The following is a 21,466-nucleotide window of genomic DNA, read 5'->3' as shown; positions in this document are numbered from 1 at the left end:
TCTGATCATTAAGCCAGGGAAATGAGGAAGACGCAGCAGCTCAACAAATGACCAGTCCAATTAGGATGCTTCAGTTGGTCATGTTTAATTCTTAGGGGAAAAACATAAAACAGCTTTTCATCAGTACATAACACAAAGAAACCACAACCAATATCCATCCATATCTAAACATGTCTACATGTGTGAAACATCTTTTCAAATACCAGGATTTCAGAGGGAGAAGTGTACACTGCGACTTTTAATACATGTGAAAAATTTACACTGACATACTCCACTGGGAATCATGCTGTGACACGGTTTCATCTAGCAGTTTAAGTGTGGGATTAATTTCCGCCTTCAAGCACAAGCTAAAGTTCAGAGAAGAGAGGAGAAACACCAAATGCATTATTGCCAAATTTGATTACAGTTGGGCCCGAGATAACTTAAAAAAAAAAAAAAAAATACAATAAACAACAAAATTCAGGAGTTAAGACTTCAATTCTGAGATAAAAATCCACCCGTCCTCTCCCCGCCCCGGGACCCTCCTCCGCTGGGACCCAAACCCCAAATCAACAGCCCGCGTCCCCGAGTCGTCCGAGCAGCAGCCGCCCTGCTGATTATGTGGCGTAGCGCTTGGTCCACTGTTTGGCTATCCTGTCGTGTTCTGGTCTGTTTGTTGTGTACTGTGTGGCGATGCTTCCCACCAGGGGGTCGGCTGCGGACACACACACACACACACACACGTCACAACCATGAAGCCACAGTGCACTACTGGCTCAGTCTGTGCATGAGCTCTCCTGGATGGCACTGTCCTCAAATAGCTCGTTCATCACTTTCAATGTTCTCTTCTCTCTCCTTGAATTCAATCATATTTCTGTTTGGTCATACCTTCTGCTGCAAAGCCGCTCCAGGCCTGCTGTAGTTTGGATTATTTGTTTGCTTGTCTTTTTTTTAATATAGATTTCACTTTCCATTTCAGCTGCTGTTTACTTAAGATTTAGTTTTGGTTAGTTTTCTGCGTGCCCCTGGCTGCTTTACTTTAGTTTTTTTTTCTTTTCTTTACAAATTCCTAGATTAAATTTAGTTCTTCTAGTTTCACTATTTTTTATTTTTTTTTCTTAACGATGGAATTTCAGAACAGGTATTTTGTCCATGCTTACAAGGGGTATTTTAAGTATGGACCCACCCCCAAAAGAAGATTAATAATAATGATGATAATTATAGTAATAAAAATATAAATATTAAAAAATATTTCAGGTGTATTTTTAAAAAAATGTTTTAAAAAGTCATTGTTGTGAATAAATAATACAATTAAATAAAATAATTAAATTAATTAAAAAATAATGTGTGTGTACATATAGTAATGTATATTATGTGTAGTCTTGGTTTAAAGACAAGTTTGTTTGTTTTTTTTTTACAATTTACAATTTTAATGTAGTTCTAGTTTCTTCAAGTATTTTTTGATGGAATTTGAGAACAGGTATTTTGTGCATGCTTACAATAGGTATTGTGTAGTATTCAACACATGCAAAAAAAAACAAAAAAACAAATAATAATGATGTTGATAATGATAATAACAAAAAAATTAAGTTTTAAAAAGACTTCAGGTGTATTTACAAAAAATGTCCTCAGCTCTCTTGATTAACCTCACAATCCTCCACCCATATGTATTCTCTCTCTCTCTTTTCTTTTTAAACCATGCACATTTTTAGAAGTGTTTCAAGTAAACAAAATATTTTTAGCTCAGTTTCATTTTTCCTATAAAGTCCTGCTTCACTTTGAAGTTTGGGACAATCTTTTTGCCGCCCAGTTTTTGTGCGACGTTTCGTTTAGCAGACATTGTTTGAGTTTCCTTTAAGAGAGGACATGAGGTGAACTTTAGTTAAACTTTAGTCTGTATGTCAAGTTCTTCCCCCACATATCTGTGGCCCTCTGGAGACCTGCTAATGCACAGCATGTATACAAAACTGCAAATCTTGATATTTTCATAATTTTGTTTATTTGCCCATACTGTCGTTCACCAAGGCTGACTCCTAAAGCTTCTTAGGCCACGGTATGCTCAAGATAAACAGATAAAAATAGTAATAATAGTGCAGCATCATGAGCCTAAAAACCATTTATCACTATATAAAAGGGACTTTTCAGCTGAGTCTTCAAAGCAGAAACAGCATTTGCTTAACACTTTTCCTCTGAAACGCTGCATCACCTTTTGTCATTAATCTGGGCTTTGGAGCAGTAAAAAGAGCTTCATGCGGAGACATAAAAGCACGCTTCGACGCACAGGGACTTTAATGCTCTGTGATATTAGCTGCGGTCAGGCCCTTTGCAGCTTCAGGAGTAATGAATTAAAGTTTAAAATCCACTCCGAGTCCGACTGGAGGCTGATGTCAGGCAGCTGGAATGGGACTTTTGTGACGGCTCCTCCATCATGCAGAGGCTGCGAGGCGAGCCGCTGCTCAGCACACAGCTTTCTGAACACTGGGACATGGAGAGCTTTCTGAGTCAGGAAGGAGCCGTTTCAGAGCGAGCTGTGAGCCGCCTCCTCTGAAATCAGCATCAGCAGTGACACGCTGCATCACATATTCTGCATGTGTCAATTTCTTCTTCTTCTTCTTTTCTTTTTTAATCCCAATTTTGCTAACTTTTGGTCCTTTCTTGTTATTTATTTATTATATTATTTATTTATTCATTTCCCCCATTTTTGAACCCACATTAAACTCACATTTTTTTTCCATTTTTGAAGCCAAATTAAATTAAATGTTTCTAAAATAAGTCATTTTTTTCAATATTTATTGCAAAATGGCTCTACTTTGGCTGTCCTTAGGAAGACTTTAACCGAAAGTGGGACAGGACTCCATGGGAATACCCATGAATATGTTTCATTACCAGTGTACTGAATGCTGGCACAAAATACAATTTATTGACTGCTTTAATCCCAAAGTATCAGCATCGGCAGGTCAAATCCTGGTTTGAAGTATCCTACCAACTTTAAAATAACTGCAGTAAAGTAATGCAGGTCAGTGTGTGTGTGTGTGTGAAGCATCTCTCACCAGGGTTGCAGTCGGTGAGCAGGGAGCAGATGGACAGCAGGACCTTGGAGATGGTGAGGGCAGGACTCCAGTTGTCCTTCAGGATGTCCAGACAGATCACCCCCTGACTGTTGATGTTACAGTGGTAGATCCTCGTACGAAACGTCACCTGCGCGCACACACACACACACACATACACACACAGAGAAGAAACAAGCTGAGCCAAGAATCCACAGCTCCAGTAAATTTCATTCTCACTTGTTTAAGGAAGCCTGAACTTTGGTAAAGTGCTGGTCCCGGTTCCCTTTTTTTTTTTTTTTTAGGAGATTCAACAGCTTTTTTCTTGTTGTTTTCCGATTTGAATTCAAAAGTAGATCTGGCAAGTAGAGTCTGGTGGAAACATCTGCATAATAGCCCTGTGCCGGGAAGAAAGGAGCTGATACAACTTTCACAAATTATTGTAATTACATTGAAAAAACGAGTACCAGGACTTGTGTTTGTTTATGTGTCACTTTGGGAGCTGTTTAACCCCATTATGGAAGTGAATAGAGAGAACAGAGCAGCTAATGAGGATATTTCACCACCATGTGAACTCATAACGGCCAGATAGAAATACAACCCAACACTTTCAAAGTTCAACATTGCTTTAAGCCAAACTCCATTAAAAAATTGACACTTTAACGAGGCCCCACTTATCAGCAAGTACACAGTCTATAAAATATCACTCAGGACTTTTTCGACATTATCTGGTGCAACCCTTCAGTTCACCAAGCAGCAATGACCTGAAGTTAGATTCAATATGTTTGCCTCAAAAAAACACCATGGAGGGAGGCAGCGAGCCCAGAGCCACCATTTCTAAAAGCTGGACATACTTTCTGAGAGTGCAGCTCAAGAGAGGGACACCAACACTCGTGCACAGGCCTTTAGTCACAGTTTAGGTGCTGCATGTGTTTCTGCCAGCAGGCCAGGTCACTATAAACTGCTGAGCCTGCCACAATGTCCCCTGCTTACAAGGGGAGGATGATCCAAATCAGGGCAAATGATTTAGGAAGAGGAGGCTGCGTGCATCGTCTCAATGCTTTCCATGCTGCAGCGCTGCCCTCTAGTGGATGATATGAAAACGACACCACTCCTGATCAAGAGCAGAGCTAGTGAGGCAGTTAGAACGCAATGTTTACTTTATTCCAATTTGTTGATTTCAGTCAGTTTTCATGGGATGCAGCCAGGCGTGTGTGTGAAGCCTCACCTTGGGTGGTTTGAAGGGGTAGTCTGGTGTGAAGGCGATGTCCAGGAAGAACACTCCTCCCTCGTACACAGAGCCTGGAGGGCCCAGGATGGTTGACCTCCACTCATAGATGTTGTCTCCTTTAGGACCGGCACTGTTGACACAGACAAACATTTCACTCTTTTATTTATTTGAAATGATTTTTTTTTTATTTATATGATGCAATCAAACCAGCGAGTCTCTTTCCCAATTTAAAAGTAAACATCCATAGCCTCCCCGCTGTACCACAAGATTTCAATTACACTGGTTAGTTGACTGTGTGGCCGCGGCTATAAATTCCAAGTGGAAAGCATCAAGAGGAAGTCTTACAGAGGCCGGGCTGCTCTTTTACCCTCTTACCATGTTTCCCATCACCGCTGGGTGACTCCTGCCCAGACCGCCGACAATCTCAGTGTGCTCCTCGCCAGCCAAACTGAATTATTCATTTTCTGACCAACACTGCGGCGAAAAAAAAAAAGGAAAAACCCAATCTAATCTGTTGAATCAGTGCCTTCCTCACCAGGAACTCTGCTTAGCTCCATGTTCAGGCTTTAATCATCCTCCATCTAGATTAATGCGCATCCCTGCGAGCCGGGCCACGCTAACCCTTACCCAGTTCCTTGTTCAGGCTTTAATCATCTTCTGTCTGGAGTTTTGCAGCTCCCTCCTAGTCTGCCTCCACATGTACTATGCACCTACATTTCAGCCTCTTTAGCCTAATCCTACCACAGGAATTGTCCTTGTGTCACCCTTCTTCTCTCACTCCATCCCCAGGCTGCAAGATGCCTGCGGCAAATTTAAACCCCGATGCTGGTGTATGAGGCTGCCCGGAGAGCTGCACCCCGACGTGTCTCTTAAATCAGAATTATGCAGTCACATTAATACTGCAAGTCCCTGACTGTTGGCCTCCTTGTTACTGGTTGCTTGTCATGTTCACTGTTTCCTCTGTGATTTTTGTGCAGCTGTGGTTCCTCTGAGTGACAAATCTACATTTGTCCCATGTCTGTCGCTGTTTGGGTCGACGTTTTGATTCCAGTGTGAAATGGGTTCCTTTTTAAGTTTTGGATAATAATAAGAGGCAATTACAATGTTTATTTTAACTTCACATTGTCTCATGCAGTGGTGGTAATTTCCTTGGTGTTGCCGTGCAACACTGCTACATGAATATAATAGAGGAAAACTCTGGAATGTCACATCATTAATACACAGAAAAATATGACAGTGAATAATTACCGGAATCGCTGATTTAATATTCTGAGTGTGGTTAGTTGCACTATATTGTGCTGACAGCTGTACTGTGTTGGTCATGTTCAATAAAAAATAATGAAACTGCTTTGGGGTCAATTCTTACTATACACATTAATATTTTTTAATAATGCACCAGGTAAAGGGTTCTTTGTACAATTTACAGCATCAGTCCTCTAAGACTCTCTTTCATATCCAAGCAAAATTGGCACTGTAACTGAAATATCCCTGGCCAAAATCAATATTAAATCAAATTGAAAACTGAATGGATTTGGGACCTGGAGAATCAGAAGTAATTTGGGAAATCAGTGGTGATATCCAGCTCTAATTATAGATCAGTGATCATGATCCCTCTATGACATTCGGTGAATTAATGACTGTTCTATTTTCCTGAGTTTCTCCCCAAAGCCTTGAGTACCAGAGTGGCTCTCCTCTCTCAGGTGTTTGAGCGTGAAAGCTTCACCAAGATCTCCGAACCTGCTGACTGTCCTGTCGAGTCACTCTGTCAGCTCAGTTACCATAAGGTGAAGCTGTCCATGCTCGTTACCAACATTATCATCTTCTACAGCTCACAGCATCTTACTGGTAATCCATGTCATCTTGCTGGTAATCCATTAACAATGAGTGCAACTTCCCGTGTGAGTCGTCATGCCGACAGTGGAGGTAGTGAGGAAAAGGCAGACGCAGTTTGTTTGCTTGGGCGAAAAGCAGCAGGGCTCACGGCTTGAGAGGAAGCCGTGATTCAAGAACAGCGAAACAGCAAAACCCCAGTCGCCTGGTGTCCGCTTGTTCTCAATGCTTCATGATGAGGACCTCCGTTATATACTTTTCATTTGGCCGCTTCACTGGCCTTGTCCCGGCTCTCAGCTGGGCAGTTAAAGCATGTTTTGTTGGATAAAAACAAAAAACACTGGCTAGTGCTGGAAAATGGAACGCGCGGAATAGTCGGTGGGCAATAAGAACGAGAGATTTCATTCTCAAAAGCAATATCAACATTTTTTCTATGTCTAATGTTTTCAATAAAGAGACTGCAAAATGATGAGAAACACCAAATAATCAATTATTCATTTGCAGCGAGTCCATGAACAATGCATTACATGAATGTGATGTTGAGCACTTAACCAGTCACTATGCACTGCACTCCTGTAATAAGAAGCTTAATATGCATTTTCCATCTGTGCTGAATGATTCTATGAGAAGTAAATGTTAAATAATAATCTCATTTTGCAAGGCAGGGACTCCAGCCCACTTTGTTTAAGCAAACGTCACAGCTAGCGGTTCTCTCTCCTGACAGTTCGACACTATTTCCATGTGGAATATGCTCACATGGGACACCGGGGTCCTGGACACTGCAGGGAACGCTTGGGGAGGCTGGGACGTTTTAGGGAGACTTTCTTTAAGATATCTAATATCAGGGAGGCCATGTCCTACAATATAAAGAGGCAATTCTCTGGCTCTTTTTTTGTTTTTAATATTGATTGACAATATATCAAGGTTTTATTTTGCTTTTGCAATATAATTGTATTATTTTGTTTATTCAGTCATTTATTTTCAAACCGTCTATCCTTATCCTCCACGGGGCGCTGGAGAATCTCCCAGTGCACAGCAGGTGGCGGGCGTACAAACACCCTGGACAGGTCAATCACTTTATTAAAAAGAGATTTACTCCAGTAGTTTTCTTTTGTTGCACAGAAATTTAAGGATATCACGTTTAAGGATATTAAATATCAGTACAAAGTACCGGCTATTAGCAACTGTGTTTACAAAAAACAATTTCACCATCAGTCTTAAATGACTCAGTCGAACTCTGGAGCAAACTGTACAATTTGGTGACTGGAAGTGTTAAGTGATGACAACATGGCCAATAAAATCATCCATGCGTATGCTCCAAGTGTTAGTATGGAGCATTAGGGCTTCTGATTAATGACAATCACAGCAAAAGAAAAAAAACACTTGTATTCCTTTATAACTATTCCTTTAAATCAAAGTTAATGCACACTACCCACATCCAAAAATAGCAGAGCGGAGACGTCCGCGCCCTCCTCCTCTCCCAGTGTAGAAAAATACCACATGTCCTCTACATGAGCGCTGCTCATTTACACTGTGTTAGCAGCATTCCTGCAGGGGAGCCGGGCCCGGGACGGTCCTGGGACGATCCTGCTAATATGCAGGTTATAGCTCAGCCAGGGCCTAATGCTGTACTGGGAACAGATAATGTATCGTTTCCCGCTGAATTAACTGGGCAGAGGTTTCTTTTTGCCACCCAACAGAGGCGTCTTAGATTCAGGACGGAGCTGCAGAGGAAAAACAAACAGACAAAGGCCACCCAGTGCTGTCTGTGTGCTGCTAATACGCCATGCAATCACTGCTGTCATTCACTTTGATATCGGGGAGGGCTTCTGCTGCGACCTCTGTGCACGGACGGACTGGAGGACGACTGCTGACATTTTGGCACTTTCATTTTTTTTCTAAGCCTTTAACCTTTGAAACATCCACACTCCATCACATGTGAACACAGCCCTCCTCCTCCTCCTCCACAACTGAATCCTCCAGTACAGCACAAGATAATGGGAGACAAACACACCTAGATTCATCCAACACAGTTCATCACCAGGCACTACAAGGTGTTTTATCATGCACATTTTAAAGCAGCAATATGTCTTCCATATCTCTGAGGCAATAAATTGCATACTGTGGCCTTAAAATATATACATATTTTTAAATCACAGAAAAAGAAGCTGCACTATTTTGCTGCTAGTGTAAGCTGCAAAAGACAAGAAATGACACTTGCACACCTGCATTTTAAGGCTAAAAAGGTCTCGCACAGTTTGTGGTTTAATTTTCTCTACATTTTGGCGACACCAATGTTTTTAAATGTTTTCGCTCCACAGCTTTTGTCGCTGTGGGCCAAATAACTGCAACGCTCCTCCATCTGACGGAGGCCTGAGTGAAAGGAAGTGAAAGCCATCAGAAATCAAGTACATCCAAAGTTCACCTGAGTGGTTTGGTCATTCCTGATGTAAAGCAAAACTTCTTGTGGGTAAAAACATGAATGAAAAATAAATAAATTTAAAAAAACAAACAAAAAAAAAACAATCAAATAAAAATGTGTTCACTTTTTTATTTTCCATTGCTTTTTTATTTTATTTTTTTTCCATTCATATTTCCACTTACAGGATGTTTTGTTTTACATCATGAATGACAAATCTCAGCAATATTTTGTCAGGCTTTTCAACCTTAAATACTGCTGAGGGCCTGTAGATCTTAATATACACACCGCCACCATCACACAGTGGCTTTCATTTTCAATCATCACTATCTGCTCGCCCTGGTTATTGTGACGCCGAGGAGAAAACACAGCGTAATAAGCTGTATGACTGAGACAACATAATGACTCCACTCCACTTGAGTGGCTGGGAGACTCCATGCCTCTTCCCACCCTGGCAATTTAATACAATGGCAATCAGCCTGTAAATTTCCTCTCAGAGCTTTATGAGGAGAGCGCCGGATGAATGTAAAATGTTAGCGTTTGGAGTCAACTTCTGGGAGAAACTCAACAAAACAGATCATTCTTCGTGGAAGTGTTCCCAACTTCATTGACAGCCGATCCTCTCGCAGCATCACACAGGGTGTCTGCAGGCATGTTAGACTTCAACCTAATGCCTTTAGAGACCCTTTAAAGAGTGATTTTAAGGGCATCCCAGTGGCTCATATAGTGCATACCGCATTTGTAAAATTACTAACTTTGTATACACTCAAACTACACAGAAGTCTTTATTGCAGCGGCCTGGGTTCAATTCTGTCCCGGGCCCTTTGCTGCATGTCAGCCCTCCTCTCTCCCCCCTGCCTTTCCTGTCTCTCTCTATTGTCATTATCAAATGAAGCAGAGATGCCCATAAAGACACATTTTAATTTAATTTAACATTGTTTTGGTAGAAATATGTCTGGTTATCCACATGATTCTATAAAACTGTCCAAGGTTTTCTTTATTATACATATTAGTGCTATTAATGTTCCTCAAGTGATACTGCACTAAATCTATCTAAGAACCTGAATATTTTTGGAATGAAGGAAGCAGATGGATAAGTGAAGTTCCATTACGTGCTGAAATGAAGACCTCATGAATTTAAATTTAAGACTATTCAATGTGTTTTAAGGCCTAATATTTGTAAAACTGAACTGTAGACATTTTAAGGTGTTTGAAGGACCCGCAGACATCCTGATACAGCAAATTCAGCAGCGCCGGCACACTGGAACATCCCCCCCCTCCCTGTCCGACTGCAGCCAGACAGGTAAAAGGCTGCGAAGCCGCAGGAAAAAACAAAGTTCTCTAAACGTGCAGCGGCGCTTACTTTCAGGGCATTCTGAAGTAACAGCAGCGCACAGGCCAGCCACTTCCTCTCCAGGGAGGGGAGGCTTTTTATAGATATGAAAAAGCTGTTCAGAAAACCTCGGCAGTCTCACACACGCGACGGCTCTCACCGTGACACGCTGCGACTGATGTGCGGAGAGGCCGCCGCACACACGGGCTCAGAGCGTGACAGCATAACAAAGGGATCACATGTAGCTCAGATGGTTCACACCAACAGGCCCGGCAGGCCCTGCCTCAGCACACACACACTTTCAAAAAACTCATTAGGCAGCGGCCCATCCTGTGGCTGTGTGACGCCCAGTTCATTTTCATTTACTTTGAGTCTTTGCAAAGTTCTAATCTAGAATCATTTCTCACAGTTTTCCTCTGTCAAGTCGTCATTAAAGTATTTGTTAGTGACCTTATACACAGACTGATCTACAGTCCTCATTACAGCTTCTTGTATTTTGCATCAAGTTTTTGTTTTTATAGCGTAATATCAAAAGTTTGCCTGTATATCTGTTCCCTTCCAGACTGAGGACAGGAGCTGCGTTTTCATTCTATTTCTGACATTTTCATCTCTTTTATTTGTTGACTAATATGTCATTACATTTTGTCACAGTTTGTCAACAAAGGGTCATTTTTATTTAGTTCCGTCTCATTTTGGTCCTGGAAAAGTGACGCTGATGAATAGTTTTTTTTGGATTTTTTAAAAAGAACACTGGTGATCAGGAGGCACAGAGGACACAACCCAGTGCTTTTTACACACGATCAACATTTAAAACTAAAGAAAGGCCCATCTATCAGTTTGCAGTATTCTGATACATTGATACTGACTTTTTGTTCAAAGTTCCAATTGGACAAAATCTTGGCTATCGTCTGCTTCTAACCCAAACTATCAGTACTGGCCTTAAAACTGTATACTGCCTCTCAACTTTCATTTACTGCCGTGAGCCGCGACTTTGGGAATGTCAGGAATCCAGGCTTGACGCCGGATACCCGAAGGCAACATGTTCAGAGGAGAGATGGCGAGCGAGAGACAAGTGTCAGGACAGCAAGCGATACATAAGAGAGAGCTGGCAAATGGGAGAGGAAAAGGAGTAAAAAAAAAAAAAGTGCATGGAAGCAAAACGGGACAAGTGTTAAGGAGGACGGAGCTGAGGTGGGCGGAGTGATGTGTGTGGTTCACACTTCAGTGGCAGCGAGGCGGCAGGAAAACAGGGAAAGAGCGCTTGCACGGCATTCCCTGTGTGGAGTATAATTAGATTTTGATAAATGACAGATGAAAGACTCTCCAATATAGTGCTCATAAGATGGAGAACTCGCTTTGAGAGAGGCACTGATGGGGGGAAAAAAAAAACTCCTTTACTCATCAGTCAGTGTCCATTTTGAGATGGAGGAGGCCAAAAACAACCTTGAGGGGACTCAGACGACAACCAACTGACTCACTGATGTGTAATCCATTAGACAACATCTGCAAGGCACGGCCGGCCAGCTCCATTCATATCCAAATGAGCAGACTATACGCTCAATGAACCATAGAAAACCTTAAGTACACTAAAAATCCCTTTTTGTCCACGTGGCGCAGAAAAGAACCCGGGGTGTTTTCCCAAGTGACAGAGGGGAAGGAGATTCACACCAAAAAGCCTTCACAGCAGTTTTATGCCAATGTGACCAGAATGCCATTTGAACTTCAGGTGGTCCAAAATAACAGAAGTGAAAATGCACCTCAGTCCTATCTCAGTGGAGCTGCAGCGAGGTTTTGTTAGGGGTGCGAACGCCATTCAAATCAGCTGCAGGATATGACCTCGAAATGCAAGGTTTCAGAGGTGCAAGGAGACGGATATTGAAATGTGAACGCTTAACAAGATCGAGTCTGGACAGACGCTCACATTCAGCTGCTTCCTCGTGTGTTTTTAACTGGAATGAACACCAGAGAAGGAGGGAGCAGACACGACCATCATCCCATCACGCTTACTTTAAGTTCCAGAGGCAGGAATCAGATTTGGTTTAACTCAAACACACAAGGTGTCCAGCTTTGCTTTTATTTAGTTATTTATTTATTTATTTTTACTTATTTAACCTTTTTGTGGCTACATTGGTGTACTTGATAAAGCTGGTGTAAAAATGTGAATTAACTAGATACAGTAGTTAACTCATTACGAGTTACTGACTAGTTATATTGTTTGTTTTTTTTTTATAACTTTTATATATTGTAGTGAACGACAGCAGCTATGGAAAGAAATTTATCTCAAAACTGGCAAGTCTATTCAATATCGCCATGTTCACTTGTGATGCTGCAATTTATTCAGGATCAAGTTATCAAGTGAAACGGTCTCTCTATTAAAAAAGCTGGGTCATCATGATATTACGATATTCATAATTCCAGACAATATCTAGTGTCATATCACAAGATCAGTATGTGTCATACGTTTAGTCTTTTCCTGTGTAAAAAAGGCTGGATTACAGTAAAGAGATGCATATTTTCTGAAGTCATCAGACTGTTGTAGCTGTGCTTGTATTTGCTGCTGCCTGCTTGATTGCCATAGCAACATAACTAATGACTGCTTATCAAAAATCTCTCATGTGTTAGGGATGAGCCTTTCAAGCCAAAATACTATTCGATATCCCCAGGGATCTATTTGACCGTGCTTTGAAGGTTTAAGCTGACAAAAGAGTAACTTTGACCTGCAGCAGTAGAGTGAAGGAGAATATTTACACCAGTTTTGTAACTGATTTTTTTGAGCTGACTGGGTAAAGGTTATTGTGTACCTCAGGCAAAGAGTGAGGAAGTCACATTTTGGCATCTTGGGTATCGTAAAATTCAACTTTCCCCATTTGCATTCTACCATTTTATTGGGGGTTTTCCAAGTGTGCTCTAACTGTGGCTACAATATTTGCAACAGCATTTTTTTTTTCTTAAGATTATTTTCTTTCTGCTTTATTAGACGGGCACAGTGGAGAGAGACAGGAAAGACAGGGCAGAGAGACAGGATGACAGGTAGTAAAGGGCCGGGGCCACATTCAAAGCCAGGCTGGTCCAGCCTCAGTATTATGTAGTACACACACCCTGAGCCACCGTGGCAACTCATTCATACTGATATTTAAAGGGAACATCAACTGGCTCATGCAGTGACAGCTGATGATGACGAGGTCAATACTGCACTTTTGGACCCGCCGTGTGTTGTGCGACTTCACAACACTTAGGTTATGCTGTTTGGGGGAACTTTATGGTCATTTCTTGTCCTTTTGGCCATCTAGAGAGACGGTTTACATTCACTGCAGTTGTTGTAGAGAGGGATAGGTATTAGCTGACATAAAAGGGTCAGTAAAGAAGATTTTTTTTTTTCATTTTTGTGCAAACAATTATTTTAACTGCTGGAACACTATTTGAGCAGGGCGTCAAGTCTCCCTCAGCTTTTTATCATTTCTCTCAGGACAACTTCCTCTTCCATCCAAATGCATACCTTGAATTATACTAGTCATTAGCTAATCTTGCTCATTAGATGATGAATGAACAAGCCTGATGAATCAACATGTGAAACGTGTTGCTTGCCGTCAATCAGCATCAGGAATGCACCGATTTATCAGTGCAATATCGGTATCGGCCACTATTGGCTTTGTTGACTGCCGTCAGCCTGTTGGTCAATAAAATGACTGTCACCAGTGGCAGCGGTTGATATTTACTCATCCATTTTTGTCCATCATGTCTCTTTGACAAAAAATTGTGTTTGGGATGGACAAACATCTTCCGCAGGACACCACCAGAACTAAAAGGTATTTTGGGGATTTTACTATTATCATTGCTATTATTGTTATTATGCCTGTCACTTAGGAGATGACAAATTGGACTGACTGTGCATCTACAGCATCTAAAACCAGTGTGTTCCATGACCTGGCGCTGACTACAGCTGAGCGTCTCTTCTCTTGCTCTTACTGTTAGTAATGACTGGCTGTCCCCTTAGACTGAGGTGTGAGACCTGTGAAAACCGTAATGATTCAGGGCGCCCCGGTAGCTGACGGGATCAGAGCGTGTACCACATGTTAAAGCTGAGTCCTGATCACAGCATCCTGGATTCAAATCAGGCTCTCTCTACTGTGACTGTCTGTTCTGAAATCATCCCATGGTACCGACTATTCCTCCTGTCACGCCAGAAAACGTGTGTTACTGAAATGTACGAGTAAATAGAGGCGCTGTCACAGATGATAGTGACCAAGCAAAGCAACCAGCAACACCAGGGAACAGCATCTTTGGATCCCAGTCGACCTACAAGCCAGAGCTGAAGAGGGACGAGGATCAGAGTCCGAGGTGTCCTTATCCACACCGTCTGCACCGTCAGTGCACCATCTAATGTTACACTGCGCTGCGTTCAGGATCTATTCAGTTAAAATGAGCATTGGGCAGAGATACGTTATGTTACCATGATGTATTCTAATGTGCTTTGGCAAAATTTTGGTTTGGGCAAGAAACTAGAATTGAATTGGCTACATTTGTTTAAAGGGAGAAATTTGTGGGAGTAGGTAGCTGTACAGCGGGCTGAAAGGGCTTCTGAAACAGTTATTCTTCACAAAAAGAATCTGTCATATGCAATGTTACATTATAGACTGTTTCATAAATTGGTATGATTGAAGTGTTCATTCAAAGATAGCGTAATGAAGCCTTAAAAGACAAAACAGTTCAGTTTTTTTAAAAAAATATTGCCGTTGTCTCTCAGCCAAATTATTATTCTAAAAATTGGTATTGGCCCAGAATTTCACAATCGGTGCATCCCTATTTAGCCTAATGAAGCAACAAGCTGAACGTGCTGCTTGCCATGCTTTTTCTTGCAAAAAATGCTGAAATAAATAGTATATTGATCAAGTGGATCTAGAACTTTGTTACTCTAGCTTTGACTTGAGCATATTTTGTCAGTTCTTACTTCGATTTTAATGGAAGATTTTTTTTTTTTCATTGAATACATTTTTTAAAATGAACAGTTATGTGAGTGTGGTTAATTTAAGGAGTATTTCAGATGCTGTCACAAAAATACACCTTCTGTGATAGGCCACACATACCCCCACTCTCCCTTTTGGCCTATCAGCATGAAAACTTAATCAGCTCTATCTTTGTCCATGACTAACCTCCCCACAAAGTTTCCTGCAAATCCATTCACAACTTTTTGAGATACCCTGCTAACAAACACACGCAGATGGAGTGGGCCGAAAACATAACCCCATCCAACTCTGCTGGCACAAGGTCATTATAAAAGAGGGACACATTCAGCTTGACTTTTCACGCCCAAAAAAAAAAAAAAAAAAAAAAAAAAAAAAAAAAAAAAAATTAACTCTGTATTCCATCTATCATGTTCTGAAAAAAGTCTCCATACTAAACTCTGTGCTCTAAAATAAAACCATATCCATCTCTGCCTTTCGTTTCTCTCATTACCTTGATGTTTATTTGTTCTTATCTTGGCTGGATATCCAAGGCATTGAAGCGCTGTGATCCTTTTCTACTTCTATGTGCAAAGGAAGACAGGCCCTTTCAACTTTGTCACAGATGCTTAAGACCCTTTCCTGTACACGAGTAAAGGAGTACCTGAATCATTTCTCACAACTGGTGAAAAATGTCTTACAGCAAAACAACTGAAACTGCAACTAAAGCAATCCTAGACGACCTGGAGGTTTCTCACAGAGCAGTGAAAACTCAAGTCTCCATTAAACATGACACGGCACACTCATCCACTCACCTGCAGTTTGGTGGTGGATCCAATGTAATGTCAGCCAACTCCTTCTGAATTCTGCAAAGGAAAACAAAATCCATGAATAACGACCTGAGCTACTGGCAGTGACCATCAATCCAAACGCAGTGCGCAGAAATGACACAGATGAGGCCAGATTTAAATCTTTTCAGTTTCAGATTCTGAAGTCAAATAGCTTATTCTGTGTAAAACCGAAAGCTCCCAAGAACGAAAAAGGGATAGTCTTGACATATTCATCACAAAACCCTCAGAGAGATGCATACCTTTCAATGTAAGAAACCATATGTTGCTCCGACAGTGCAAGGCAAGTGATCTGACATTTACTGCCAGAAACTACTGAACTAAGAGCGAGGCAAAGAGCAGACTTGTGTTGGATCCATCATCATGGATCATATACAAAGGAAATCCTGTTTTCATATCATATTATCTGGAATATCTTTGCATATCATAATATGATGATATGGCATAAGTGTTTTTTCCTGCTTTTAAGGGCTGATTTACAGTAAAAGGATGCAAATTTTTGAACTTACTGGACTGTATTGACCTAGTATTGATCTCATAGGAAACTAAACGACTTAAGGAATCCGCTGGTATCAAGCATGGTTGTCAGCAAGGGGGCTAACTACTGCTCCAAAATGCAGCTAAATTTTGGTGAGGGAAAAACTGTCATTTTCCGCGGGCTCCCTTGACCTCTGACCTCCAGCTGTGTGAATGAAAATGGGTTCTCTGGGCAGCCACGGCTCTCCCCTTTGCAGACATGCCCACCTTCTGCTAATCCCATGCAGTTTGGGCCACAAACCCTGCAGTCCACATGTGTTCTTGTGGCCTGTTGTAAAATGGTGTGTGTGTGCAGACTGGGGCCTAAACAGTGTTCGAATTGCATCAGTTAGGTTTGACTGGAAAGCTGAGACTCTTGTGGATTCAATGAGCCACATTTGATTCATGTGTGATGATGTTCGCCCACATAATAGCAATTTCACTGTACTGAGACCATTTATTGAAACTTGATGTCCCTGTATAAAATGACCTATAGTGACCTCTAGGATAATCACAGCCTCATGAGTATTTACATCCGCAAACTAGAGGAGAATTGAAAAAACAATAAATCATAATATCGAATCGTGGTACTTGCAGAATCGCAATACATATCGAATTGGAACCCAAGCATTATGATAATATCGAATTAGGAGATGAGCGCATCATCCCGGCCCTTTTAACGCACTGACAGTGGTCAACATGGAGCCAGCAGGAACCACCAGACAGCCGGCCCCCTGCTGAGCTGACTTCCTTGACAGCCTTGCTACTGTGCTCCAGACAGAAGTTGTTTGGACAGTTTTTCTACCACTCTGTAGTTTGGACTGATAGGTGAAGCAGGCAGCTGCAGATGTGTTTCTTGTTTCCTTATATTTCCATCTGTGCCAATGCATAACAATAAAAATATTATGCATTCTTCAATAACCATGTAGAGGTAATAGTGTTTTTTTAAATCTCCTGATCATTGTATGGTGTGTGTTCATGGCTGAATTTCCATATCTGCGTTCTTCTCTTGCATGTGCACGCATGTAAAATCTGTTCAGAAATCCAAGTGCTGGTTTACATGGTCCAGTACTAGGGACTCTCCAGCAGAAATCTACCTGTGTTAACTGGGTTTCTCTTAATCCCTTGATTCAATTAGAGAAATTAATTCTAATTTACATGGCATTTCAGAAACTGAAGAGCTGTCATATGTGGCGAATAAGCCGATGACTCAAGTGCATGTAAACACACTGTTGCTTGCATTTTCCATCTCCATTTCACTCCTTATGTAGCTGGTTATCAGTTTGACTTGACAGGATTAGCAAAAGGAACAAAGTCCTGACTTGTTTTCGGCCATGGGGGAGACAGTAGTAACTCCTTCCTTACAAAAGGCTGTAATAACATCAGGCACTGGAATGATGTGTTTCTAAGATAAAGTTCACTATTAATCCTCCTTTAAAACACTCACTTAGCCTATGATGTGGGATATAAAACAAAAGTGATCATCTTAAGGCAAAAAAAAAAAAAAATGTTATTATTCAAAAGAATAAAATAATAAGACTTCCAGAGAGGATGAGTTTATTCTTATTTCACTTAAAATACCCTATCTAACCAACAGCACTCTGATACTGCTTATTATGCAGTATACAATGAATTTAGGTCATTAAGATTTATGTCACCCTGAAATGTTAGCAAATGTGTACTCTGCTGTTAAAAAAGTGGCTTAACGCCCCACTACATGCTTGATCACAGCCACACTTCCAGGCACCTTCCCATTAATCTTTCACAAATTGGGCCAAACCACTGAAAATCCCACCTTTTTGCGCTGGTAGAGAGGAGTTTGGAGGTCTTGCTCATGCTGGCTTTGCTCTCGCGTTTCTTGGGGGTGTTCACCTCCTGCTGCTGCTGCTGATGAGTTGAGGATGAAGAGGAAGAAGAGCTGGTGCTGGCACGGGAATCCTCATCCGACATTCCGAGCCTGGAGCGGAAAAATGATTGTGAGCATCAGATTTTTAAAATACACACAACTGAAACCACTTCCTTTGATAAATATTGCAACACTGCCCTTTCTCTCTGTTTGTTTTATTGAGGAGGGCACCAAGCCACAATCCATTCAAGAATATGGCAGTTTAATGATGCCTTGCTGCTTTGCAAAGGATTACAACTGGTGCTACAACACCTGAGGCCTTTAACCAATCTTGAGGTTGCACTCTTCAAGTCGGCATACATCAGATACACCAAGCTCTTACTTCAATAACATTTCAACTCTAACAGCTGCTTCTCATCCCCACGACCTCCTGCTAAAATACAGCGTGGTGGGCGGGAGGGAGCCGGGTGAACCAAATCTAAAAGTTGAAGCTACTGAAATTAAGTGCGGTGTGTATGTGTGTATGTGTTACCAATTATACGCCGAATTCACCACCAGACCACTGCAATTCATGAAACGTCGTAAATCACATTCCAGCAAGTGTAAATGTTTGGTAACAAGAGCGGCAACATTAAAGGATCTGATTTTTTAAATGTAATTTGGCGTTGGCTCCATGTAAGCGGAGCGTGTTGGGGCTTGGCTGCAACTGTGAATCCCACGGTGCAGTCCACAAACACGGCTGTTGTTTGAGGCACCGGGCCTGGGCTACAAGATGACCCGGACAACCGGCTCTGTTGGTTTAACTGGCCTCTGTGTGAATATTATTGAAGAAGTTATCGGGCTTATCGCCGGAGCATTTCCCTCTTTCATAACACTGATTACTGACCTCAGCTAATGTTTGCACTCGGGCGTTATTTTTAGCCTTGTCGGGCTGCGACAAAGGATATCATTTGGTGGAACACTTCGACTAAAGGCCTACTTCTGCCCAACACTGTAAAACACAGCAAACACGGCCAATATTTCCCTCTCGACTTGACAAGACTCGACTAGGTCGACATGGAAAAGCAGAAATGCATCGACGGGGCGATGTCGCAGTCGACAGGGATCCTCAGCACTTCACCTCAACAATTCCCAGGCAAATCAAACTTTGACTTAAAGAAGTCGGCGTGGTGCTGCTCCGCACTGTCAAATAATCCCAAACGTGTTGAGCCCGAGCTGTGAGAAATGAATGCAACACGCCGTTCACTTAGCAATTTCCTTGCATTTTTATATATCCGTCGACATGCAGATGATCTCAGTGCAGCCAGTCACAGGATGGACCGACTCCTAAATGACACCTCGACGGCAACACACACACGGTTACAGCTCCAACATCCCCGAAAACACACAAATGACATCAGCTGTTGCAATATTATGCGATACAATGTAAATATAGAGTATTTGATACCTTTCTTTGTGTGTGTGTGTATGTATGTGTGCCTCCGTCGCCTGGACGCACCAGTGTCAAGCCAGCGGGAATGGAGCTACACTGTAATTCCGGCCAACTTTTTAAAAATAAAAACCCCTCATATGAGCGGGGTCCCAGCGTTTTTGCGCTAACACCGGCGCACGAAGAAAAAAAATGTTGAAACAGTGAGGGAGGATTGTGTGGGAAATGTCAGTGACTCGAGTAACGTTTCCTTTTCTCCCTCCAAAATGTTCGGTATGGTTCTTTTTAGGCTCCACCTGATATCCTGATTTATCAGTAGCGCTCTTTTATTGTAAAAAAAAAAAAATAATAATAATAATAATAATAAAAATAAATAAATAAATAAATAAATAATAATAATAATAAAATAAAAACAATAAAAAAAAAATCAGTCCATCAGATAATTAATGTGATCCACCTGTGATAAAATGGATTATGATGTGGTGTAATAGAGTGTTAGTGTGATCACCACTGTATTGATTGTCAGTGTCCCTTAACATGAATGCACTCTAATGATACATGTTGATCAGATTCCTAGAAATTCTAGAAATTTCCCCTTGTGGAATTAATAAAGTGTAACTTAACTTAATAATAATAATAATAATAAAAAAAATAATAATTATAATTATTATTATCATTATCATTGTTGTTGTTGTTGTTATTTAGTTTTAGTGTTTAATGGATGCATGAGACATTTTTATCCAAAAATGAATCTTTTTGTTTTTTAGGAATTTGTGGCACCGCACTGGTGAAATTTAAAGCTATTTAATCAACAAAAATATTGTCTTTTTTATTTTCAGTCTGAAAACACCGGCATCGTTCCTCACAAATGTATATTAGGCTACTCGAATCCCACGCCTCGAAACCAAATGTACAGCCTATAATAGAATTTTTTTTTTTTTCTTTCAAACTTGACAAGCGCTCTTTATTTTGAAGGCTGATTCGTCTCACTTCTGGCGCCGCCGCGGCCAACTGCGTGCAGCTTGACGGGCACTGGACGCGTGCCTGGCCTCGCCGGAAGTGTTCGTCCAGCAGCAGGCAGACAGACGGAGCCTCCATCCACATATTTTAATCCAGCTTCACCACTTTCATGTCTCCAGCATTTGTGGTGGCCGAGAATATAGAGCAACTTCATCTTGCCTCAATATGAACTCAGATAAAGAGAGCTAACAAGTTGCGAGCAGCTGCTGGGGTTCCGCAGGCCTGGGTCTCACACAGTGGACTGATCCTTTATTGTCTGGGCTACCTGTTTGAAAATGATGCTCATGCTTAAGGGCGTTTGCCAACTTATTATTATCTACCTGCTGCTTCTCACTTTGCTCATGTCTTAACTCTCTGGAGGCAGTGAGCGCAGTCACAAGTTAGAAGACCTGAAAAATGGAAGTTACACTCTCTACTTCCATATGTCCTCAATTCCTAATTAGAATAAATAGTGAGAGCATTTTTGGTCATACCTTTGTAAGTAAAGGCAAAATAGCTTGTAATGATTTTCATCTGGGGGAGGTAAAATCTTAGGCATCTTTACAGCCAAGCTAAACAAATGACTGGATGAACTTAATCATAAAGAATAAGATTCAGGGAAAGTGACATCTTGCCTTTCTTTAAGCTGTTGTCCAGAGGGAGCGATAACAAACTGAATGTAATGTGAATGCAATGTGGGCTGGGATCATCTGATTCTGCTTGGGATTGGATGAACGGCCAAGCAGGGTGTCCGGCCTTCAATTGAGTGACACTTACGAAAGGTCATTATTCTGTTTGATGAAGTGGCCCGACATTTAAAAGGGGTTGGAGGTTAATCAGCTCCAAAAGAAACAGAAAAAGTGGATTGTCACTGAAAGACTGCAGAATTATTTCCCCGACTGTCACTTTTGTTCATTTTCAAAGTCCTTCTGCTCTCCAGAGTGCTTCAGAGCACAGGCTCTCCTCACAGAAACGACTGGCAGACAGATGTATGATCGGTTTAGCCTAGTGCCACTACAATTTAATTCCCTAAAAAATGTCCCTATTAG

General features: G+C 41.4%; 1 protein-coding gene across 4 annotated transcripts; it reads right to left on the bottom strand.

Moving 5' to 3' along the window:
• Nucleotides 1-64: 64 nt before the first annotated feature.
• LOC115368152 (ubiquitin-conjugating enzyme E2E 1) lies at nucleotides 65-19,628 on the bottom strand. 4 transcript variants are annotated; one of them, XM_030064150.1, is made up of 6 exons: nucleotides 19,437-19,628; nucleotides 17,939-18,100; nucleotides 15,595-15,645; nucleotides 4,255-4,387; nucleotides 3,030-3,177; nucleotides 65-694 (listed from the first exon to the last, which is right to left on the bottom strand). In XM_030064150.1, the coding sequence occupies exons 2-6, from the start codon at nucleotides 18,091-18,093 to the stop codon at nucleotides 597-599; spliced, it is 585 nt and encodes a 194-aa protein (XP_029920010.1). In that variant the 5' UTR covers nucleotides 18,094-18,100; nucleotides 19,437-19,628; the 3' UTR covers nucleotides 65-596. The 4 variants fall into 4 exon arrangements, with proteins under 4 accessions (XP_029920010.1, XP_029920009.1, XP_029920011.1 ...); XM_030064149.1 differs by lacking the exon at nucleotides 19,437-19,628 and adding an exon at nucleotides 19,252-19,361; XM_030064151.1 differs by lacking the exon at nucleotides 19,437-19,628 and adding an exon at nucleotides 19,110-19,245.
• Between the last annotated feature and the right edge of the window lie 1,838 nt (nucleotides 19,629-21,466).

Source organism: Myripristis murdjan, chromosome 11, assembly GCF_902150065.1.
Source record: "Myripristis murdjan chromosome 11, fMyrMur1.1, whole genome shotgun sequence".
Taxonomy (NCBI): domain Eukaryota; kingdom Metazoa; phylum Chordata; class Actinopteri; order Holocentriformes; family Holocentridae; genus Myripristis; species Myripristis murdjan.
The sequence above is the reverse complement of the archived record's forward strand: the minus strand, read 5'-3'. Positions and strand labels throughout refer to the sequence as shown.